Raw genomic sequence first — 25,697 nt, forward strand, 5'->3', positions numbered from 1 at the left:
TACTCTGATTTGATCAGTAAAAACAAACATAACTCAAAGTTTTTGTTTGACACGGTCGCATTTCTTATTCACGGGCAGCCACCTGTTAGTCGTTCTCCCTTTTCAGCACAGGATTTCTTGGATTATTTTGAGAAGAAAATTGAAGATATTAGGCTGAGCATATCTCAGCATGCCTCGGCCCAGCCATTAAAACCTGCTATGGAGGTGGGCGCTACCATTGAGGTGTTACCTAGATTGACAGAATTTAATAGTATTTCATTGGGTGTGCTGACGATACTTGTGGCGTCTACAAAAAGCACAACCTGTTTATTTGATCCCATACCAACAAAATTGTTTAAGGACCTGTGGCCCACTCTTGGGCCGACTGTGCTGGAAATTATTAATCTGTCATTAACCTCTGGATCTGTTCCGAAATGTTTTAAATCAGCAGTGATTAAAAATTACTTAAGAAATCTAATCTTGACCCTAGTGTATTGAAAAATTACAGGCCGATATCAAATCTATCATTCTGTTCCAAAATTTTAGAAAGGGTGGTTTCACGGCAGCTTGTAGACCACCTTACTGAGAATGACCTTTTTGAGCCGCTGCAGTCTGCTTTTAGGAAATATCACTCCACAGAGACAGCGCTCACTAAAGTAGTCAATGATCTTCTGCGAGCAATGGACTCAGACACCACTACGGTTTTGGTGTTGTTAGATCTCAGTGCTGCGTTTGATACCGTGGATCATCATATTTTGCTCAATAGGTTGGAGAATTTTTTGTGGATTACTGGAAGTGCCCTTGCCTGGTTGACGTCATATCTGTCCAGTTGTTCTCAATGTGTCTTGTATAATGGCACTACCTCTGACCTGGCTGACATGAGATTTGGGGTTCCACAGGGATCTGTTTTAGGCCCCTTGCTTTTCTCCCTGTATGTGACACCCCTTGGGCGTATACTGCAGAGTTTTGGGATTGCCTTTCATTGTTATGCTGATGATACTCAGTTGTACATGCTGATAACTGCGGGAAATCTCTCTCCCATAAAATCCCTGGAGGACTGTCTTCTATCAGTGAAAAGTTGGATGTCTAGTAACTTCCTACTTTTAAACTTTGATAAGACTGAAATGATGTTTCTTGGTCCAGCGAGACATCGACATCAGTTTGACCAGCTGGCGCTCAGCCTGGGTTTCTGTGTCATACATCATACGGACAAAATGAGGAACCTTGGGGTAATTTTTGATCCCACGTTGTCTTTTGACCTCCACATCAGGGATGTTACTAGGACTGCTTTTTTCCATCTGAGAAATATAGCGAGGATCCGCCTCATCCTGTCCATGGCTGATGCTGAGACCCTGATTCATGCTTTTGTTTCTTCTAGACTAGATTATTGTAATGTTCTATTTTCAGGGTTACCACAGTCCAGCATTAGGGGTCTTCAGCTGGTTCAGAACACTGCCGCCAGACACGTAGCAGAAGGTCTGAACATATCACACCCATTTTGGCATCTTTGCACTGGCTCCCTGTCTCTGTGAGAGCAGATTTTAAGGTTTTGCTATTGACTTATAAGGTTGTTCATGGACTGGCACCATCTTATTTGGCTGATCTGGTGGAACTCTACGTGCCGGCCCAGGCTTTGCGGTCGCAGGATGCGGAACTTCTCTGTGTTCCCAGGGTGAAGAAGAAGTCAGCAGGTCAAAGAGCCTTTTGTATCGTGCACCCACCCTGTGGAACAGTCTTCCTGCGACCGTGAGGCAGTCTGAGTCCGTGGACATTTTTAAGTCAAGACTAAAAAACTATTTTTATTCTCTTTCTTATGAATAGTTTTTTTTATTTGTTTTATTGTTTTACTTCTGTTTTTATTTATGTATTTGAATTTTTTTTATTCATTTTTAATTATTTATTCAATTTTATGTTGACTTGTTTTATGTATGGCGCCTTGAGACGGCTTTTGCTGTGATTTGGCGCATTATAAGCTAATTAAATTAAAGAATTTAAAGCATTATAAGCTAATTAAATTAAAGAATTTCAATGGGGCAAAGGTCACCCATTTTGACCAAATGTGGTACATACTTGTGTAGATTCCAGAATTGGCAAGGTCAGCCACAGATGAAGGTCAAGGTCAATGGGGTCAAATGTCAGACTGTCGTAGCCATTACTGTCTTCATGCCCATGTGTACTGTTGTCTGGTTTGCATAAAGATGCAGCTGCAGAAGTTTAAAAATCCCCCTCCCCCACTGCCACACCACCACATTTAACACATCATTTAGCCGCTCATGCTAACAACACTTCCTGAATGTGCTTCACTGTGAAACCGCATGCCAATGCAAGCTAGCTTATTTTAAACATCAACACTGGTCAACTTTGGTCAACACGTTTTAGTTGTCCAGAAACGTTGCACTCCCTAATGTACATATGAGTGCAAAGTTAGAATTACTTTAGACTCTTCTGTAGCTTCGACTAGCTTTTGCTAGTCGAAGCTACATGGAGCGCTGTTGCTATGTTGCAGCTCCAGCACCATGCATGTAAAATTCTGTGAAAACAGTGGTTCTAAAATAAAGAATTCCAGTTTGACAGGATGACCCTAAGGTGACCTTGAAATGGCATAAACGGGAAGTCGAGCTAATCACCTACTGCATGATGAGAAATGGCGCTCATTTGAAGTGAGCAAACATGCAATTAAAGCATCCAGTCATCAGTGAGAGTCTAAAAACATCTTCACAAGTTTGCCTCTGTGTCTGTTGTTGTTGGAAGGGCAGGATTATAAAAATATTACTCAAGCTGCGCACATCTTGCTTCAATTAAAGCTGTGGTCACTTTGCGCAACCCCATGGAACTCTGGGTAAACAGGAGCTTGGCGGATGGCACAGTTTCATGCAGACACAAACACGCACACAAAGAGAGCGGACGGATCGCAGCGGGACATGTGTCTTATTACCGCTCCCTGTGTGGTCCCAAAATCCAGGCTCCAGAAAGGCAACAAAAACATATTTTCTTTAAAAAGATCAAATTCTGATTCTTGCAGGCAGCTCACATTAGCATTCTGCTGGATTTATTTTACAGAAATGAGTGTTTTTGCTTCGAGTAAAAGTGACAAAATATTTGCTCGAGTAAGATATCTCAATTTGAAATCTATTTTGCGAGCATTGACACGGAAATCTGAGCACACGACTAATCACACGCCTCCCTGATATTCATAATCTTGTGCTGTGTTTGATATCTGCTTCCAGGTTGCTTTGTTGCGTCTGTTACACACAACCAAGCAGATATCTAGTGTATGAGTGTGTGTCTATGGCTTCGATCACAGAGAAACTGGGGAGAGCTGACATTTGCCGTTTGGTATGATCATGTATTTTGGGTCAAGGATGAACACAGCCAAAATGGAACATTGATAGGACTAATATTTTTGGAGAAATTCCAGCTAATATGTAACAACCGTGACCATGTTGACATTGATAATGGGCTTCATAGATAATTGGCAAAGCTTCTGGGGAAAACCTGGTCTTGTTAGGAGAGACAGCATCCATCCCACTTTGGATGGAGCAGCTCTCATTTCTAGAAATCTGGCCAATTTTCTTAAATCCTCCAAACCGTGACTATCCAGGGTTGGGACCAGGAAGCAGAGTTCTCTCCCCCTGCCATCCCCTCATTACCCCATCCCCGTAGAGACGGTGCCTGCTCCCAGACCACCAATAACCAGCAAAAATCTATTTAAGCATAAAAATTCAAAAAGAAAAAATAATATAGCACATTCAACTGCACCACAGACTAAAACAGTTAAATGTGGTCTATTAAACATTAGGTCTCTCTCTTCTAAGTCCCTGTTAGTAAATGATATAATAATTGATCAACATATTGATTTATTCTGCCTTACAGAAACCTGGTTACAGCAGGATGAATATGTTAGTTTAAATGAGTCAACACCCCCGAGTCACACTAACTGTCAGAATGCTCGTAGCACGGGCCGAGGCGGAGGATTAGCAGCAATCTTCCATTCCAGCTTATTAATTAATCAAAAACCCAGACAGAGCTTTAATTCATTTGAAAGCTTGACTCTTAGTCTTGTCCATCCAAATTGGAAGTCCCAAAAACCAGTTTTATTTGTTATTATCTATCGTCCACCTGGTCGTTACTGTGAGTTTCTCTGTGAATTTTCAGACCTTTTGTCTGACTTAGTGCTTAGCTCAGATAAGATAATTATAGTGGGTGATTTTAACATCCACACAGATGCTGAGAATGACAGCCTCAACACTGCATTTAATCTATTATTAGACTCAATTGGCTTTGCTCAAAATGTAAATGAGTCCACCCACCACTTTAATCATATCTTAGATCTTGTTCTGACTTATGGTATGGAAATTGAAGACTTAACAGTATTCCCTGAAAACTCCCTTCTGTCTGATCATTTCTTAATAACATTTACATTTACTCTGATGGACTACCCAGCAGTGGGGAATAAGTTTCATTACACTAGAAGTCTTTCAGAAAGCGCTGTAACTAGGTTTAAGGATATGATTCCTTCTTTATGTTCTCTAATGCCATATACCAACACAGTGCAGAGTAGCTATCTAAACTCTGTAAGTGAGATAGAGTATCTCGTCAATAGTTTTACATCCTCATTGAAGACAACTTTGGATGCTGTAGCTCCTCTGAAAAAGAGAGCTTTAAATCAGAAGTGCCTGACTCCATGGTATAACTCACAAACTCGCAGCTTAAAGCAGATAACCCGTGGCGTCTCACTAATTTAGAAGATCTTCACTTAGCCTAGAAAAAGAGTCTGTTGCTCTATAAAAAAGCCCTCCGTAAAGCTAGGACATCTTACTACTCATCACTAATTGAAGAAAATTGTTATGAAAGTGTAGTGACACGGACAATGAAAGAGTCAAATATGAACACTTTACTGTTGTGAATGAGCACAACACAGAGGAATGTGAAATTTTACAGACAGTCAATCACAAGGGTGATGTGTGGGCAGGTTCGAGGATAGAAGACGTCTGTCCTGAGATGAACCGGAACCACACGATTTCCTCCGCCACCGAACCCGGAGAATACTGGAGCTGCCAAGTCCCGAGTCCCCAGGTGGCCACCGTCTTCGAAGGTCGGATCTGGTACTGCTGACAGGGAGCAGAGACAATAAGATATGGGTGTGTGCACACCCAGTAGCAACAATGGTGGGAATTCCACCTCCACCTCTAACACACACTCGTGCAGCTCCTGTCTACCCACTTATCTGGTAGAGGTGTGCAGCGAAGCCGTCGCTGGTCACACCGAACGCCGATCTCACAGACAAGGAACACTTCAGGAAAACGGCTGCAAGAAAGAGTTCAGACTGATACACAGTTCACTTTCAAGGCTGAGAATACTACCTGAACGGTTTGACGATATCTCGGCAATGAGGTGGAGATGACGTCCGGGTTTTATGGAGTGAGATGATGAAGCATGAATGAGTGACAGGTGTCAGGAGATAATGAGTGACAGCTGTCACCCCTGGCTGTGTCCGTGGTGGCAGCGCCCTCTCGTGCCTGAAGCCCGCACTTCAGGAAGGACGCCCTCTGGTGGTGGGCCGGCAGTACCTCCTCTTCTGGCGGCCCACACAACAGGACCCCCCCCTCAACAGGCGCCTCCTGGCGCCTGACCAGGCTTATCGGGGTGTCGACGGTAGAAATCGGCCAGGAGGGCCGGATCCAGGATGAAGCTCCTCTTCACCCAGGAGCGTTCTTTGGGTCCATACCCCTCCCAGTCCACCAGATATTGGAAACCCTGGCCCATTCGACGGACGTCCAGGAGCCGGCGCACTGTCCAGGCCGGCTCCCCGTCAATGATCCAGGCAGGAAGCGGTGCCGGACCGGGAGCACAGAGGGGTGAGGTGTGGTGTGGTTTGATCTTGGAGATGTGAAACACCGGGTGGATCCGCAGTGAAGCGGGGAGCTGGAGCTTCACTGCAGCAGGGCTAAGGACCTTGAGGATGCGGAAGGGTCCGATGAACCTGTCCATCAGTTTCGGTGACTATACCTGAAGCGGGATGTCCTTTGTCGACAACCACACTTCCTGCCCGGGCTGGTATGCAGGGGCCGGGGACCGCCGGCGGTCTGCATGGGTCTTGGCCCTCGTCCGGGCCTTCAACAAGGCAGAACGGGCGGTGCGCCACACCCGACGGCACCTCCGAAGGTGGGCCCGGACCGAGGGCACACTGACCTCTTCCTCAACCACAGGAAATAACGTGGGCTGGTACCCCAAACACACTTCAAACGGGGAGAGGCCGGTGGCAGAAGACACCTGGCTGTTATGCGCATACTCGATCCAGGCCAGGTGGTTGCTCCAGGCCGTCGGGTGCGCGGATGTCACACAGCGGAGGGTCTGTTCCAACTCCTGGTTGGCCCGTTCTGCCTGTCCGTTCGTCTGTGGATGGTACCCAGACGAGAGGCTCACGGTGGCCCCCAGTGCCCTGCAGAAACTCCTCCAGATGTGAGAGGAAAACTGGGGACCACGATCCGAGACAACGTCTGTAGGGATCCCATGCAGACGGACGACGTGGTGGACCAGGAGGTCCGCTGTCTCCTGGGCCGTAGGGAGCTTCGGGAGGGCCACGAAGTGGGCTGCCTTGGAGAATCGGTCCACTATCGTGAGGATGGTGGTGTTGCCCTGGGACGGTGGGAGACCCATGACAAAATCCAGGCCGATGTGGGACCAGGGGCGATGAGGCACAGGAAGAGGTTGGAGCAGTCCTTGGGACTTCCTGTGGTCAGCCTTGCCCCTGGCACAGGTGGTGCAGGCCTGGATGTACTCCCGGACGTCGGCCTCCATAGACGCCCACCAGAAGCGCTGCCGGACAACTGCCACGGTCCTTCGCACCCCCGGATGACAGGAGAGCTTGGAACTGTGACAGAAGTCTAGGACTGCAGCCCTGGCCTCTGGTGGGACGTATAGTTTGTCCTTTGGTCCAGTTCCCGGGTCCGGGCTTCGTGCCAGGGCCTCCCGGACGATCTTCTCCACGTCCCAGGTGAGGGTGGCCACGATAGTGGACTCAGGCAGGATGGGCTCTGGTGGATCCGACAGCGCAGTTTTGACCTCCTCTTCGTGTACCCGGGACAAGGCATCTGATCTCTGGTTCTTGGTCCCGGGGTGATAGGTGATCCGGAAGTCAAAACGCCCGAAGAACAGTGACCAGCGGGCTTGCCTGGGGTTCAGCCGCTTGGCGGTCCTGATATACTCCAGGTTCCGATGGTCAGTGAAAACCGTGAATGGCACAGACGCTCCCTCCAACAGGTGTCTCCACTCCTCAAGAGCCTATTTCACCGCAAGGAGTTCTCGACTGCCGACGTCATAGTTCCGTTCAGCCGGGGTCAACCTGCGAGAAAAGTAGGCACACGGGTGAAGAACCTTATCGGTCTCTCCGCTCTGGGATATCACGTCTCCTATCCCTGAGTCAGAGGCGTCCACTTCAACCACAAACTGGTGGCTAGGGTCGGGCTGCACCAAAACTGGCGCAGTAGAGAACCGTCGTTTCAACTCCTTGAACGCGGCTTCGCACCGATCCGACCAGGTGAAGGGGACTTTTGGAGAGGTCAGGGCTGTCAGGGGGCTAACTACCTGACTGTAGCCCTTAATGATCCTCCTATAGAAATTAGCAAAGCCGAGGAACTGTTGCAGCTTCCCACGGCTTGTAGGTTGGGGCCAATCTCTCACTGCCGCAACCTTGGCCGGATCAGGGGCGACAGAGTTAGAGGAGATGATAAACCCCAGGAAGGACAAAGAAGTGCGGTGAAACTCTCTTCTCGCCCTTCACAAACAGTCGGTTCTCTAACAACCACTGCAGGACCTGACGTACATGCTGGACATGGGTCTCAGGATCCGGAGAAAAGATGAGAATATCGTCCAGATATACGAAGACAAATCAGTGCAGGAAGTCCCGCAAGACGTCGTTAACCAAGGCTTGGAACGTCGCGGGGGCGTTGGTGAGGCCGAACGGCATGACCAGGTACTCAAAGTGACCTAACGGGGTGTTAAATGCCGTCTTCCATTCGTCTCCCTTCTGGATCCGAACCAGGTGATACGCATTCCTAAGATCCAGCTTAGTAAAGATTTTGGCTCCATGCAGGGGGGTGAACACGGAATCCAACAACGGCAACGGGTATCGGTTGCGAACCGTAATCTCATTCAGCCCCCTGTAATCAATGCATGGACAGAGTCCACCATCCTTCTTGCCCACAAAAAAGAAACCTGCACCCATCGGGGAGGTGGAGTTCCGGATCAGCCCGGCAGCTAATGACTCCCGGATGTAGGTCTCCATTGATTCGCGCTCAGGTCGTGAGAGGTTGTACAGCCTGCTGCATGGGAACTCAACGCCTGGAATCAGATCAATGGCACAATCGTACGGACGGTGCGGGGGAAGGGCGAGTGCCAGATCCTTGCTGAAGACATCAGCAAGATCGTGGTACTCAACCGGCACCGCCATCAGATTGGGAGGGACTTTGACCTCCTCCTTAGCATGTAAACCAGGAGGAACCGAGGATCCTAAACACACCTGATGGCAGGTTTCGCTCCACTGAACCACCACCCCAGATGGCCAATCAATCCGGGGATTGTGCTTCAACCAGTAGCAACAACGGTGGGAATTCCACCTCCACCTCTAAAACACACTCGTGCAGCTCCTGTCTACCCACTTATCTGGTAGAGGTGTGCAGCGAAGCCGTCGCTGGTCACACCGAACGCCGATCTCACATTCAAGGAACACTTCAGGAAAACGGCTGCAAAAAAGAGTTCAGACTGATACACAGTTCACTTTCAAGGCTGAGAATACTACCTGAACGGTTTGACGATATCTCGGCGATGAGGTGGAGATGACGTCCGGGTTTTATGGAGTGAGATGATGAAGCATGAATGAGTGACAGCTGTCAGGAGATAATGAGTGACAGCTGTCACCCCCGGCTGTGTCCGTGGCGGCAGCGCCCTCTCGTGCCTGAAGCCCGCACTTCAGGCAGGACGCCCTCTGGTGGTGGGCCAGCAGTACCTCCTCTTCTGGCGGCCCACACAACAAAAATAAGAACAACCCCAGGTTTCTTTTCAGCACTATAGCCAGGCTGACAAAGAGTCAGAGCTCTATTGAGCCGAGTATTCCTTTAACTTTAACTAGTAATGACTTCATGACTTTCTTTGCTAATAAAATTTTAACTATTAGAGAAAAAATTACTCATAACCATCCCAAAGACGTATCGTTATCTTTGGCTGCTTTCAGTGATGCCGGTATTTGGTTAGACTCTTTCTCTCAGATTGTTCTGTCTGAGTTATTTTCATTAGTTACTTCATCCAAACCATCAACATGTCTATTAGACCCCATTCCTACCAGGCTGCTCAAGGAAGCCCTACCATTATTTAATGCTTCGATCTTAAATATGATCAATCTATCTTTATTAGTTGGCTATGTACCACAGGCTTTTAAGGTGGCAGTAATTAAACCATTACTTAAAAAGCCATCACTTGACCCAGCTATCTTAGCTAATTATAGGTCAATCTAAAAACCTTCCTTTTCTCTCAAAAATTCTTGAAAGGGTAGTTGTAAAACAGCTAACTGATCATCTGCAGAGGAATGGTCTATTTGAAGAGTTTCAGTCAGGTTTTAGAATTCATCATAGTACAGAAACAGCATTAGTGAAGGTTACAAATGATCTTCTTATGGCCTCAGACAGTGGACTCATCTCTGTGCTTGTTCTGTTAGACCTCAGTGCTGCTTTTGATACTGTTGACCATAAAATTTTATTACAGAGATTAGAGCATGCCATAGGTATTAAAGGCACTGCGCTGCGGTGGTTTGAATCATATTTATCTAATAGATTACAATTTGTTCATGTAAATGGGGAATCTTCTTCACAGACTAAGGTTAATTATGGAGTTCCACAAGGTTCTGTGCTAGGACCAATTTTATTCACTTTATACATGCTTCCCTTAGGCAGTATTATTAGACGGCATTGCTTAAATTTTCATTGTTACGCAGATGATACCCAGCTTTATCTATCCATGAAGACAGAGGACACACACCAATTAGCTACAGCAGGATTGTCTTACAGACATAAAGACATGGATGACCTCTAATTTCCTGCTTTTAAACTCAGATAAAACTGAAGTTATTGTACTTGGCCCCACAAATCTTAGAAACATGGTGTCTAACCAGATCCTTACTCTGGATGGCATTACCCTGACCTCTAGTAATACTGTGAGAAATCTTGGAGTCATTTTTGATCAGGATATGTCATTCAAAGCGCATATTAAACAAATATGTAGGACTGCTTTTTTGCATTTATGCAATATCTCTAAAATTAGAAAGGTCTTGTCTCAGAGTGATGCTGAAAAACTAATTCATGCATTTATTTCCTCTAGGCTGGACTATTGTAATTCATTATTATCAGGTTGTCCCTGAAAAGCCTTCAGTTAATTCAAAATGCTGCAGCTAGAGTACTAACGGGGACTAGAAGGAGAGAGCATATCTCACCCATATTGGCCTCTCTTCATTGGCTTCCTGTTAATTCTAGAATAGAATTTAAAATTCTTCTTCTTACTTATAAGGTTTTGAATAATCAGGTCCCATCTTATCTTAGGGACCTCATAGTACCATATCACCCCAATAGAGTGCTTCGCTCTCAGACTGCAGGCTTACTTGTAGTTCCTAGGGTTTGTAAGAGTAGAATGGGAGGCAGAGCCTTCAGCTTTCAGGCTCCTCTCCTGTGGAACCAGCTCCCAATTCAGATCAGGGAGACAGACACCCTCTCTACTTTTAAGATTAGGCTTAAAACTTTCCTTTTTGCTAAAGCTTATAGTTAGGGCTGGATCAGGTGACCCTGAACCATCCCTTAGTTATGCTGCTATAGACTTAGACTGCTGGGGGGTTCCCATGATGCACTGAGTGTTTCTTTCTCTTTTTGCTCTGTATGCACCACTCTGCATTTAATCATTAGTGATTGATCTCTGCTCCCCTCCACAGCATGTCTTTTTCCTGATTCTCAGAATCAGCCCCAACCAGTCCCAGCAGAAGACTGCCCCTCCCTGAGCCTGGTTCTGCTGGAGGTTTCTTCCTGTTAAAAGGGAGTTTTTCCTTCCCACTGTCGCCAAGTGCTTGCTCACAGGGGGTCGTTTTGACCGTTGGGATTTTTACGTAATTATTGTATGGCCTTGCCTTACAATATAAAGCGCCTTGGGGCAACTGTTTGTTGTGATTTGGTGCTATATAAATAAAATTGATTGATTGATTGATTGATAATTACATTCTGGACTCACACTCCATTCCAGCAGGGGGCAGAAAATTATCTATACATATATTAAAAGCCAAGTGGCCTCTACGAGTGTGCGTGTACCTTCAAACATGGACAAACGGGAGAGCTGACATTTGAAATTTGGTATGCATATGTATTTTGAGTCAAGGATGAACGCTGCAAAAACTAAAAGTTAATAGGACAAATATTTTTGGAGAAATTACAGATTTCTTCAAAAATTCTCCAATGGACAATGGACCTTGATAATTACATTCTGGACTCACACACCATTCCAAATCATTAAAGAAACTTTGCATAACTTATTTCCAACCTTGTAAAATGTCAGTTACCTATTTTATAAACACTACCCGGTCTCGAGCCTGTGGATCCCCACGGGCAACACGCTACTGTCACATATAATTGCAGAAACTTAAAAGGAAGAAAAATGTTATCTAATGTTTTATTAGATCAAGAATTTTTTTTTCCTTCTGGAAATATGCTGCAAATAAGTGCTTTCATTGGCTACCCATGACAAATAAGATCTTCTTCTTCTTAACACTGGTGAGCCACATGGATCCAAAAAGCATCTTTGATGATGGTGGATTAGGAGCAGGTGTGAATGTCGCTAAAGTTTCCGTCTCTTTGTCTCTTGCAATGTGTGGGAGCTTTTTATGGTACATGTGGCTTCAAAATGAGATTGTCAGTTTTTTCATTTCCAAACCCAAGGCCTGGCAGCTGCCAAGGCCACCGCTGCTTGTAATGAATCCAACAGCACAATGGTGGCTGCAGGATCTGCAAGCCGTCACCGTGTACCCAAGAAGTTTCCATTTACCGCCCATTTGTTAGACCACACAGATACAATTTGCTTTGCAATGCCTGAGCCAGACCGGTCAGTTAAGCCAAAACCAATCGTCTGTTTTAAGTAGGGTTCAGCACGTCACCTAATCCTGACGTACTGTGAGCTGACCGCTGTAATGTAACGCTGTTTTGATAATCCTGCTAAAAACCCATAACCACTGTGTGTACGAGGCAGAATACTCACAATATAAAAATACTTTTCTCAGAGATTTTTCTCTTCGGCAGCAGCCTCGCTGAGAATAATTCAAGCTCAACCATGTGATAGTTAAAGTTGCTGTTAAATCAACATCGCGTTGTGTTGTTCTTGGTGCTGTCTCATCTGTTCCGTGGAAAGGGAACGCAGCAGCGACGTGAAATCAAATCAATATGGGTATGACCCTGTGGTAAGGCAGTGATGAATGCCTGCCTACACAAACACACAACTCCGAATCCACCTGGCAAACTGGTCCCAGAGTCTCAGCAATATTCCCACAGCAGACAATCATTCAATGACTTTGTGGAGTCGCAGCAGCAGAAACTTTGAGATGATTGAAAAGGTGTTTGGGAAAAAAGGACGAGTTTACATACCTAAACTCTGACTGGGCCAAAGCCTGACAGAGTGTCAAAAATAAGACTCCTAAAAAGTGGCTGTGTGTCATACAGACATAATGGACAGTTTACTCTACACAGTCTGCTACGACAATCTGACATTTGACCCCAGTGATCCTGACCTTCACTTACTTCTGGTTGACCTTGCAAAGGCAATCCTAGAATCCATCTGTGTGCACCAGATTTGGTCCAAATTCAGTTGAAAATAATTACTTGACTGCCAAAGCCTTGCACTTACCAAAATTCTAATGTGACTTACTCTTTTTCAGTATTATGTCATTTTTTTGTCTACATAGACCACTGGAAAAATAGTCCTATTGCCTAGTTTAAGTGTTAAGTAAGTTTAGTGTTTTGCACTAAAAGGCCAAAGAGGACCTTGAGTCAGGTTCACAAACCTGGTGTGAAGGCTGTTGCTATCAATTTTGATGTTTTCTACATGAAACCCAATCCTGAGCTTCATAGCCACTACAGGTTGTGATAAATTTGTGACGTTTTCAATTTTCACCCACCTGAGGTAAGGGCTGCTTCAGTCAGTTGACTCTGGAGGCTCTCCGGGGGACACTCCAGCTCTGCATCCCCTGAGGAGCTTATTTTCTCACTAGCATTACCCCAGCAAAGCTCCTGGTTTTGCTCCTGGCTAGAAGTCTCTGGGATCTTCTCCAGGTATTGATCTCCAACAGATGAAGAAGTCATCAACTGTCGGAAGGAGGTCATGGAAGAGGTTGTAATGGTGTCCTCTGTTGAGGTGGAGTCTATTTTGGTCCGACTGTATAACTCCTCATGTTTTATGAGTGACCTGTTAGTCAGGTGGGGTTTGAATTCCAAATTTGGCTGAGCCTGGGACAAAGGCAGGCAGCATTCGGGAACTGTGCTGGAGGGAGTGATCACAGAGGAGTTGTGACGGGGAGCAGGAGAAAGACAGATGAGACGTTCAGCACCTGTCTCTCTCTCGGTTGAAATAGTCTTTTCCTTGTCTCTGCTCGTTCCTGCACTCCCTTCTCTTTCACTCTGATTTTTCTCCTCCTCGGCCCTCTTATTGCCATCCTTCTCTCCATCCAGCCCCCCACAGAAGCAGGTTCCCAGAGTTCCTGGACTGACAGCCTGGCTGCAGTCCTCGTTCTCACCTACTTCCAAAGGCTCGCGGACGGGAACAACGCACACACAAGAACCTGTTAAAAGAGGAGACACACTAACAGTCTCCTCTTTTTTCTCATCTGGTTCTTCGGCTCCATTTTTCTTGTCCTCCACCGATGTCTTCTTCTTTGGTGCATCTTTGTCCATCACCTCTGCTGTGAAAGGCAGTGACACCTTGACATGTGGAACAGAGGTGGGGTAGGTGCTTGAGGAGTCATCAGAGAGGCTGCAGGGGGCCTGGCAGATGACAGTGGTTTCACATGGTTTACATTTGGGACTTCCAGGTCCTCCTCCTGCTCCTCCACTGTGGTAAAGAGGTGCCAGGGTCTCCTACAAAGCAGAATCAAAGACAGGACTGTAAAGAACCTTCTGAGTTTAGCTCCAATGGGGTTGTTAAAGACAACCTACCAAATGTATGCAGTAAGTTTGGTAAAGATCAGGTATCTACAACATGTTCACAAGCAAATTTGGGTATAAAAAAAGACTTTCATGAACCCTAGCCCCTTGACGATCAGTCAAACAGTTTAGCAGCAAACTTGCAGAAAGCAAAAGATGAGCTTTCAAACATAAGGACAATATATGTCATTAAGATGCTTCCTTGTTTGCTAACTTGAAGGAGACCTCAGAATAGTCTCAGATCACACCAGGGTTACTTGTCCTATCTAGGCTGGACAGAAAGATGTTCACCCATGCATCCATTCTCAAAACCTGCTTACCCCCCTGAGAACCGAGTGAAGAAAAAGTATCTTTCAATTGAAACGTTGTCCACTACAGAGGACATAATGAACAGGCTGGGTCTCAGGAGGTTATTCCAGGTCAGGATCACGGGGCACTGGATCAATTTAGAGCCATCAATTCACCTAAAGAGGGAGAAAGCTGGAACACCCGGAGGGAACCCATGCAAACGTGGGGAGAACATGTAAACTCCACACACAAAGGACCAGGTGGACAGAACCCTTTTTTTTGTAAAGTTCTGATGTTGATATTTTGACAGCAGGACAATCAGGAGGCTAAATAGGAAATTTTTTTCTGACAAATGACAAATGTATCATAAGGAAAACGAAGCATCCTCATGTCACATGACCCTTTGCTTCAGGACAGGAGGCTCCATCCCAGTACTCAGAATGTGCTTCTTGAAATAAGGAAACATCTGAAGACTTGTCCAACGTGCTTGCCCAGTGCTCATATGAATTTGTTCATATTCATTATGCTGCTGCCTTCGACAGTTTTCCTTTGTGATCCGTTTCCAGAAAAGTGATGAGAACCAACAGATGGAAGGCTGTCATTACTGTGTGCTGCATTTAGCGTGGACATTTTGGTGCTTGGCACAGCTCATTATGCATTCATGGTAAAAACATTTGTCAAAATGGAAAATGCTTATTGAGAAGAAACATCACATTGATTTTTGAGTCAGTCTTATAATCGTGATTTCTGAGGACAGAGACCACCATGGTTCAGACCTACTTCCACTGTGTCATGAGTCAGATTGAGGATTTTGCTACGTACAGTAGAAAAGCCGCTAACAGGTGTTGGTTGTATCAAGGGAGCAGAAAAAGCAGCATCAATCAAATTTTACCTGCTGGATCCTTGTCCTCTTCAGATTCTGCACACAGGACCGCAGATTGACTACAGAGAAAGAACATATTATATCTTAACTACGCATCACTGCAAAAGCAGAAACCTAGAAGATCATTTTTAGGCCTTGGGCCACATCCCTGAAAGTGGGTGTATCAAAACGTACCACCCATCATTTAACAGGTGCATATCCCGTCCATGAGTGGTGTCCAGGTAGGGGTCAATGAAGGATTATGCAGGGGTCAAAATTTAACAATATGATTCAGAAATGGATTAGTTTTGACTGTGTTGAATGCTTGATCTCCAGAGTAAAGGTAAAACAAGGTCAAAAAGTCAAAGCCCATTGGATTCGACGACATACAACATTATCTTGTAATCTGATAACTAAGCATAACAGATGGTCCAAACTATTCCTTTTAAGAACCCTATAAGCTTGAACAATAATTTGTATTATTTATCAAAACTGGATCACCGTGAACTTTTGACCCCTGTACAAACTGAAACTGACTTTATTACCATTTTTGTTGTTTTTACCATGTAACGTTAAGTCATAGATGGTCCAAACCATGTTTTTTTTTTTTGGGAATCCGTATGATCAGCCATATAATGTCATATACTTTTCAATATGATTGCAGCATTTTTTAAATTCTGACCACTGTGTAATCCTCATTGACCTCAACCTTGACCAAAGCTACCACTCAGCATGGTAAATGGTAAATGGACTGCATTTATACAGCGCTTTTCTACCTGCATCAGACACTCAAAGCGCTTTACAATCATGCCTCATATTCACCCCGATATCAGGGTGCTGACATACAAGGTACGCACTACACCCCGGGAGCAACTAGGGGATTAAGGACCTTGCCCAAGGGTCCCTTAGTGATTTTCCAGTCACATTGGGATTTGAACCTAGGATCCTCTGGTCTCAAGCCCAACGCTTAACCATGAGATCATCACCTCCCCTGGCAGTGACCAATCTATCTATCCCATGGACAGATATGCCAGGACACAATTTATATTCTATATGGCAAAGTCTTATGAACATGTGCACTCAATAGAATCCACAGCGTTCAATTTTACACAAGTGGTGATTAACGTGTCAAAATATTTGCAGTCATCCAGATGAAGATGTCTAGAGCTTCATTCAAAACCAAATTCTAAGAATCTAAGCAACAACACCTACAGCATCTGTGACATCACTCGTTTCGTCTGTGCAGAGAAACATTCATGTCTTCATGTCAGACTGAGTCATTATGAAACAGCAGGAACCCACCAGAGAGTAATTTGAGTTTGTCCTTGTAGCAGAAGAGGAGCAGGATGAGCAGACAGAGAACAGTGATGACCGACAACACAGACACGATAACCCACGGGGGCGCTGCGCCTGCTGCAACCACAAAAACACCAAACGTTACTCCTCTGCTGTCAGTCGTGAAGGTGTGATCGTTGTCAATACGCTGAATTTTGAGTTTCCATGAAGGTTTTCACGTCTTACTGGAGACGGGAGGTCCACACACGGCGTCCGCCTGAACGCTGCCCGGCCGAGTCTCACTCCGACCCTCCGCTTTACAGCTGACAAAATCACAACAACACACGTTAATGAGGACACGATCGTTTTCTGCTCATCTGTTTTTCCTTCTTTCCCTCTGTTTCTATTTTTACTTTTTTTTGCTTCCTTTCATCCACCTTCATTTATCTTCCCTGTCTTAATTCATCTTTCTTTCTTTCCTTCTTCCTTTAGAGCCTCCTAATTTTCTTTCTCATTTTTCCTTTCTTTTTCCAACCATCCACTAAACCTTCTTTCTTTCTTTTATTCTTTCTCCATCATCAAACATTTCTTTCTTTGTCCATCCATTCACGCTTTCCTTCCGTCCTTCACCCATCCATCTGGTAAACCTCTCTCTCTCTCTCTCACCATCCAAATGTTCTTTCTTTCTTTTTCCATCCATCTAACTTTTCCTCATTCCTTCCTTTCTTTCCAACGAACCTTTTTTCTTTAGTTCTTTCTTTTCAGTTCATCCATCAAACCTTCTCTCTTTTCTTTTTCTATCATCTATCAAATCTTTCTTTCCCATCACCCATCCATCCATATTTCCTTTTTATGATTCATGCAACCTTGAATCTTTCTGTCGTTCTTCCTTTCTATCCAAATTTTTTATCCAACCTCCTGGAGGAGGATGTTGAGGAAACTGCTCAACATCCTGGACAGCACCTCCCACCCCCTGCATGACACACTGACGTTCTAAGCACCTTCAGTCACAGACTGAGACCACCAAGGTGCATGACAGAATGCCACTGGAGGTACGTTATTAAGAGTTCATCAGTTACTCATAGTTATGTGCAATATTGTCGAACATCTTGTGCAAGTGTCTTAAAAAAACATTGCTCACTGTTTTGGTACTGTCACTTTCGGTACTCCGGCAAAATATTTTCCTTCGGGATAAATAAAGTTGATCTTATTCTTATTCTCTTTCCATCTTTCTTCCATCCTTCTTGTTTGGTCTGATGTAGCTCCTTCCTTCCTTCATTTCTTTCTATTTCTTTATCATCTATCCAAACATTTTTCTTTCTTTCATTTTCCATCCAACCATCAAACCTTTCTTCTTTCCTTCCTTTTTTCCAACTAACCTTTTTTCTTTGTCTTTTCAGTTAATCCATCAAACCTTCTTTCTTTTTCTATTATTCATCAGAGCTTTCTTTCTTTCCCATCCATCCATTTTTCTTTCTCTTTTTACAGTCATCCATGACACCTTCCTTCATTCTCTTCCTTCCTGTCTATCCAACATTCTTTCTTTCAGTCATTCCTCCTATCCATCCATTCATCCGTTGTTCTTTCTTGGTCTGTAATCTGGTTGATGTAGCTCCTTCCTTCCTTCCTTCCTTCCTTCCTTCCTTCCTTCCTTCCTTCCTTCCTTCCTTCCTTCCTTCCTTCCTTCCTTCCTTCCTTCCTTCCTTCCTCTATAAGACCTTGACTGGACCTGTGATGATGATGTGGAACAGACAGAGTTCTCTGCCTCTCTTCCCTCAGCAGTAACAGATCCCGTCAGCAGCAGTGGATATTTGGTTTGTGGTTTTAGTCAGAACATCTGATTAAACCAAACCCCTATTAACTTTCATAACGTCAAAAGACACCAGACTAAAAGCTGTGCACTCACTTGGTCCACGGCTTGCACGGCTCAGCGCTAGTGTCAGCGGAGTAGAAGCCTTTTTGACACGGCACACAGATCTTTCTTCCATTAGTCAACTCTGGAAGCAGCAGACAGTTATCAGCCTTTCTTTAGAATCATCAGTTTCAGGTTTGGTTCCTAACCTGATTTTTAAAGCTGCAGATTTATAAAGAGCTGCATTTGTGTGTCTCACCGGGGTCCATCTCAAGTCCAAATCCAGCGCTGCAGGTGGGAATCCTCTCGCAGTACTCGCAGTTGATGGGTGAGCATTGCAAGTTGGGAAGGCAGCGACACGGTTCCTCTGCTTTCAGGTTTTCGGGTCTCACCATAAAGCCCTTTCCTGGAGGTCAAAGGGCAGCACACAGAGGTCAGCAAGAGCTGAGCTTCAGCTAATCAGATGTTCTTAAGTAGTTTTAATATATTAGCATGTCACTGCATGAACTTGAAATAAGCTCATTTCTGAAGGGCCCAGTGTGTCTGTTTCCACTCACGACTCAAAAAATGTTTCTCCAATGATGGTCATTTGAAATGTTAAGTAAAAGTTAAGTAAACTATACAAAGTAGTTCAGCCCACTTATCAGATCTGTCAGGTCCAGGTTCTGAGCCAGTTTGTAGATTAAAGTATTCCTGCTTGTTTAGAGATGTCCAACATTTCTCGGCAAAGGCTCAGAGGCATGAAAATGTTACAAATTTTCCTCATAGATGAGTCAGATCTGGGTCTGGACCATAGCAATAAATAACCACGAGAGGGGACATCAGGCTCCTTTCCACAATATTTTCATCCACCATTTAGAGAGAGGGACTGTCATGAGTTTGTGACTCACTGCTGGTCTGTCAGCATCACCAAGAGCCACAACTCAAGTCAGTAAATAAGTAATAAAATAAATTTATACAAATAATAATGATAAATTTAAATAAGTGTGTGTGTGTATATATATATATATTTATATTTTTTCATTGCGTCTTCATTTAATCCTGGAATTAATAACATCAGTCGAGAAAAAAAAGGCCATTGTGACTTTGGGCAACTTATATTATCTTGTTTTCTGTGGGTTTTCTATCTGTCTAATGTTGCATGGCCTGGGGCCTTTAATACTATTGCATGGTTGTAGCTCAGCCCTGAAGTGATTTTGCTGTAACTCCTCCTAATGCCAGTCTGCCCTATGGTGTACCCCAAGGTTCTGGCCCAGGTCCTTTTTGTTCACCTAATGTTCACTACCTCTTGGACACATCTTTACTCCTGCTAAATTATACATTGTATACCAACTGCATCAGTACAATCAAGAGCTGAATGTGTGCTTATTTTCTTCAACCTAATGCAGAAAATGCTTTCAGCTTTAATCAGAGATTAAAGCTGAAAGCTGAACCAAAATGTTCAATAGACCTAATTGTAAAATGGCTGGACAAAATATTGGTAAAGGATAACAATGTCATATTTAAACATTCATATTGGGGAAAAAAGTGTATCTGCAGTACGCTTCCATGTCTTTGTTTCAGCTGCTGATACTGACCTGTGTCACAGAACTTCTGCTGCAAGCAGCGCATTTCATCCGTCCAGCCGGGCTGATATTCACCACGATCACAGCTTTGACATATCGTCAGTTTTTTATCAGAGCAATCAGAAAATACTCGGAGGCCTGGTGGGAAGAGACGTGAGAGGAGAGAGACTGAAACCTGCAGTAACAACTGAAAAACTAACAGAAAACAGCAAAAAGAGGAAGGAAATGGGATAAATTTGAGGTCTTTTCCTCTATAGGTAGGTAGTAATTAAATGTTAGAGCAAGTTTGTAAAAAAAAAAAAAAAATCACACAAAATATGCATGTGTGTGCCATTCCAAGAACAAAAGTTCTTTTAAATATCCTTCCTCTTTTTTCCTTTTCCTTCTTCTAAATCAGGGTGTTTGTGAATGGAAATGTATTTTTATCTTTTGCGTAAACATGCAGCCTGACGGAGGTTTAGCCCTCTGTCAGTGTTGATGGGTGTGTGTTAGAGTGTGTTATCACCTGGTCCACATTTGTCACAGCACTTTGTACCCCTGAGGTACTGCTTCTTGCCACACTGAACGGACTTGGAGACCACATTCTAGAAAAAAATGAACATGCAAAATTGATGTTTTGTCATATACAGGGGAGGGCCATCATTGTGCAAAATGCTGTGTTAGTCAAAGTTTTGGAGCCTCCATTGCAGTGTTTCAAAAATAGAAGCAATGCTACTGCACCAACAACCAGTAATTGAGGAAACTGTTTTATGAAGGAGTGTCCGTTATAGGCTGTTTACCTTTGTTTGCATAATTGCTGCTTTAGCTCCCTGTGTGACCTCAACATCATCCACTTGTGATGAGATATCAGTATAACTGACTTTACCAAGACAATGTTTTCATGGTCATTTTCACCACAACACTTCAACGCTCACTGCATACAGATATACTTCTGATAGCTAAGTCGATGAAGTCATTGAAAGCCTGGATCTGAGTTTTGATCCAGGATGATTCCTCACTCATTGGTCATGATTAACAGGATGACCACCAAACACCTCCCAGTGGAAGTGTTCCAGACACATCCAAATGGTAAGAAACTCCAAGGTGGTCCCATCTGGCCTGGGATCCCCCTAAAGCCCCCGTCACACATAGCAAGAATGTGCCGGCAGCATGCTCGACACAGCAAATGCTGCCACAATTCAACGCAGTCGGGTGGAAAGGATGTGTGACCAGCTCTGTCATAACACATCCGGAGTACCTCGTCCACACCTGCATGATGGCATCCAAAGCGTATGTAGACAGCAGGTAGATGATACAGACTGCTGTCAGATGGACGCAGACTGCCCGATCTACAAATGTCTGGATGGCAAACCGGAGCACTGTTTTCCTGTAATTTTCGCTGTAATTATCACTCAGCCGTGTGTGTGTGTGTGTGTGTGTGTGTGTCTGTCTGCATAACACTGGACGGGCCACTAAGTGTGCACGCAGGGCGCACGTGCTCGCACCTGCCACTGCACAGCTTTGCTCCAAAGTTTGCTGGCAGTTGGCCATGTTGTCCCTCAGATGGAGCCTTTCCAGAGAACTTTATTCTTTCTTGTTTACACACTTTAGCAGCACAACGCAACTCTGGACACTGTGATGGTTTGATTATCACATGGAATTAATGTTTTTCTTTTGGGTGAGAGATTCTAACCACACAGCTGCTGTCCTAGCTTCATTCCACATCCTGTGCTGTGAAACACTCCTGACCACTGTTGGAGGTAAGAAGCATGTTTATTAATGGTGTAACAGCCTGCCACAAGCTCCATGTTATATCTCCTCCAGAGTTAGAAGGTCAACATTTAGTACAACGTGAGATCCATCCAGCTCTGAGCCTGACACGTGCAATGATGCGTTACCGCACAGCACAGAGAGAGGCAGCTGCCCGTGTTATGATGGAGAGAATAGCTCACATTAGTTACGTCTCCCATGTGAAGGAATGGACAAATATCTGTACTGTAAGGTTTATTGTGGATATAACAGCCTGTTCAGATTTGCGGCACCATGCGCGCAGCAGTGCACAGAGCTTTCAGTTTGGTAGCCGCTGTTCACATTCACTGTACATGATAATAATTCATAATTATTATTGTGATGAAGCGTACCACATACATTCCAACAGTTCCTTTAGGGGTGGACATTATTATACGTGGCACTGCAGGTCATACCGGCAGGCATATCATGCCTGGTCTATCTCGAGGTTCCCTCGTATACGCTCACATTGTTTTGGATCCCGTTTAACCTCCATCAGAATATGTAAACTGCGGTCAGATGATCCTCAGATAACACATGGACCACCGTCAAATAGGTGTCCCATCTCGATGGCACCCAGAGAATTCTGAACATGTGCATCACACTTGGGGCTGCAGGCCGATTTTGACCAACTGTGTGGACTTCCACAGATGGCTGTCAGAACGTTTTGGAACCGAAATCTGACACCTTTCGGATGTGCGTTGATTCATAAGTCTGACGCCACTCTACATGATTCCAGCTATGTGTGAGGGGGGTATAAAGAACTGTAAGATGTGGATGGGAAAAGGGGACCACATGTGATTTATGAATAGTTTGAGTTAAAAAAATTAATACAATTTTGAAAAGATATCTGTGATTGAAAACTTTTTTGTCAAATGTGAAAAGATAGCTACAGAAAATAGGTGATCATATAAAAGTCCAAATATAAGACCAACAACATTATGTGCCAAACCCCAATTTTCAAAACGCATTTGGTTCCACTTCAAACTGTTGGGAACTAGCTCAGTTATCTTGTCTACAACAGTTAACAAGGTTCACTGAGGTTGATTTCTTTGGGAGTCACTGACCTAACTATATTTCACAATTATATGAAAATAAAAACAATTTACATCTGAATGGCAGGTATCATCTTACCATTGCCAGACTACCACTGTCTATAATCACTGTTCCACAGTGACATTTTTCTCCAACAGATCAGCTTTCAAATCCATGCATGATTTCAAACTGGTGGTGAGTAATGAAAGGAAGACGAAGGTTAAAACATTTACAGTCATGCTCAGGAATTCTTTCCACGTTCTCAGAAGCATCTGACCACAGGCTTGTACACCAGCAAACCGCAGTCCAGCAACGCGCTGAGCAACAGCAGATTGAGATCCAGATTGAGGACTGTGCACGTCCAGTTGCATATTATCACATCCCGGTGGGGATGAAACACTGACCCTACACTCATCTCCAACCTGATGTGATTTCAAATTGTATGAATGTCTTACAGTGGGCTGCAGTGCCAATATTTCCACTAAAACCAGGTTTAATGATAAAACACCCAACCCAGATGGCAGAGGTAAACTGAACTCCACCAAAACTGCAACACCATCTGCCCATGAAACGAAGGAAATAAAACCAAAGGAATGTTAAGCTGGTCAAAGCCAAGTGAGTCAAAAAACAAAATTAATAAATGAATGGAATTAAAACCAACAGAATATCTTAATATCCCCAAGCTGAATCATGAACTCACTGAATCTACAGTAAATCTCACAGAATATCAAGCTAACATAAACTAACTCAAAATAAAGTTAATCCAAGATATCTGAACTTAAAGCTCACTGAATATAGCAAAAGCTAACAGAATGTGAAGTGAATCTTAAAACTAACAGAACATAATCTAAAATCTGGAATCTAAAACTTAAATAAATCTGATGCTAACTAGCCACAAAGCTAACTGAATTTATGGAGTCAATGAAAGCTAAGTGAATTTGAAAACTATTTGTAAAGCTAACAGAATATGAAATTAACAACATAAAGCTCAATAACCATAATGCTAACTTAAAGGTAGCAGAATATAAACCTAACAGAATGATAAATGAATCTGAAATCTACAGCTAATTAACCATAACTGAACATAAAATTAATTGAATTGAAAAACTAAATGAAGCTAAAGCTAATTCACCATAAAAGTACTAAATCAAAAGATAACTGAGTATATAACTAACTCAAAGCTATACAAATCAGAAAATAATTTTTTAGAAAACTAAATGAGTCTAAAATTAAGCAAACATAAAGATAATGACAGGTGACAATGTCTTGGAAAAGCCTGAATAAATTCGTGGAAATGAACATGATATGGTTTGACGAGTATGAAAAAGATGTGAATTATAACCTATGTTGGGAAAGTGTAGTGACACGGACCCACAACAGGGGGCGCAAATGAACGGTCAATAGATGAGCCAAAAGTAACAATTTAATGTTGTGAATGTGCACAACGAACATACAGACAATCTCAGAATATCACAACAGTCAATACACAAAGGTGACGTGTGGGCAGGCTCGAGGATAGAAGACGTCTGTCCTGAGGAGAGCCGGAACCACACGATTTCCGCCGCCCCAGAACCTGGTGAATACTGGAGCCGCCAAGTCCCGAATTCCCAGGTGATCACCGTCCCCGACTGTCGGATCTGGTACTGCTGGCGAAGAACAAAGACAGTCAAGTGTGGGTGTGTGTACACCCAGTAACAACAACGGTGGGAATGCCACCTCCACCTCTCACTCAATACTTGCAGCGGTCTCAGCTGAAAAGGAGCGCTGTCTTGCACAGCCTCCTCAAAAGCGACTGGTTCTCCTGCAAACACTCACAATATACAGCTTATTAGAAACACAAATGGCTGAGGATATTACCTCCTATGAAGTATGATATCTCGGCAACGAGGTGGAGATGACGTCTGGTCTTTATGGAGTGAGATGATGTTGAGTAGATGGGTGACAGCTGTCAAGAGGTAATGAGCGACAGCTGTCATCCCCGGCTGTGTCCATGGCGGCAGCGCCCTCTCGTGCCTGAAGCCCGCACTTCAGGCAGGGCGCCCTCTGGTGGTGGGCCAGCAGTACCTCCTCTTCTGGCGGCCCACACAACAGGACCCCCCCCTCAACGGGCGCCTCCTGGCGCCCGACCAGGTTTGTCGGGGTGTCGGCGGTAGAAGTCAGCCAGGAGGGCCGGATCCAGGATGAAGCTCCTCTTCACCCAGGAGCGTTCTTCGGGTCCATACCCCTCCCAGTCCACCAAGTACTGGAACCCCCGACCCATCCGACGGACGTCCAGGAGCCGGCGCACCGTCCAAGCCAGCTCACCGTCGATGATCCGAGCAGGAGGCGGCACCGGTCCGGGAGCACAGAGGGGTGAGGTGTGGTGAGGTTTGATGCGGGACACGTGGAAAACCGGATGGATCCGCAGTGAAGCCTGGAGTGGGAGCTTCACTGCGGCTGAGGACTTTGAGGATCCTGAAGGGGCCAATGTACCTGTCCTGAAGTTAGGGGAGTCCACCTGGAGGGGGATGTCCTTCGTGGAAAGCCACACCTCCTGGCCCGGGCTGGTAGCAGGGGCCGGGGACCGCCGGCGGTCTGCATGGGTCTTCGCCCTCGTCCGGGCCTTCAACAAGGCAGAACGGGCGGAGCGCCACACCCGATGGCACTTCCGCAGGTGGGCCTGGACCGAGGGCACACCGACCTCTCCCTCCACCACGGGAAACAACGGGGCTGATACCCCAAACACACCTCAAATGGGGAGAGGCCGGTGGCAGAAGACACCTGGCTGTTATGCGCATACTCGATCCAGGCCAGATGGTTACTCCAGGCCGTCGGGTGCGCGGAGTGAGCAGCGGAGGGTCTGTTCCAAGTCCTGGTTG

At 44.8% G+C, this 25,697-nt stretch overlaps 1 protein-coding gene across 1 annotated transcript in view; it reads right to left on the reverse strand.

Annotated features, from left to right (window-relative positions):
• tnfrsf11a (tumor necrosis factor receptor superfamily, member 11a, NFKB activator) overlaps positions 1-25,697 on the reverse strand; it is a 63,461-nt gene that overhangs the window by 10,997 nt on the left and 26,767 nt on the right. Inside the window, exons 2-9 of the mRNA XM_034163069.1 lie at positions 20,543-20,621; positions 20,050-20,175; positions 18,732-18,878; positions 18,527-18,617; positions 16,867-16,943; positions 16,648-16,758; positions 15,376-15,425; positions 13,175-14,129 (exon numbers count right to left, since the gene is read on the reverse strand). Coding sequence (XP_034018960.1) covers positions 13,175-14,129; positions 15,376-15,425; positions 16,648-16,758; positions 16,867-16,943; positions 18,527-18,617; positions 18,732-18,878; positions 20,050-20,175; positions 20,543-20,621 — 1,636 coding nt within the window. The remainder of the gene's footprint in view (positions 1-13,174; positions 14,130-15,375; positions 15,426-16,647; positions 16,759-16,866; positions 16,944-18,526; positions 18,618-18,731; positions 18,879-20,049; positions 20,176-20,542; positions 20,622-25,697) is intronic.

Source organism: Thalassophryne amazonica, chromosome 1, assembly GCF_902500255.1.
Source record: "Thalassophryne amazonica chromosome 1, fThaAma1.1, whole genome shotgun sequence".
Lineage (NCBI taxonomy): Eukaryota > Metazoa > Chordata > Actinopteri > Batrachoidiformes > Batrachoididae > Thalassophryne > Thalassophryne amazonica.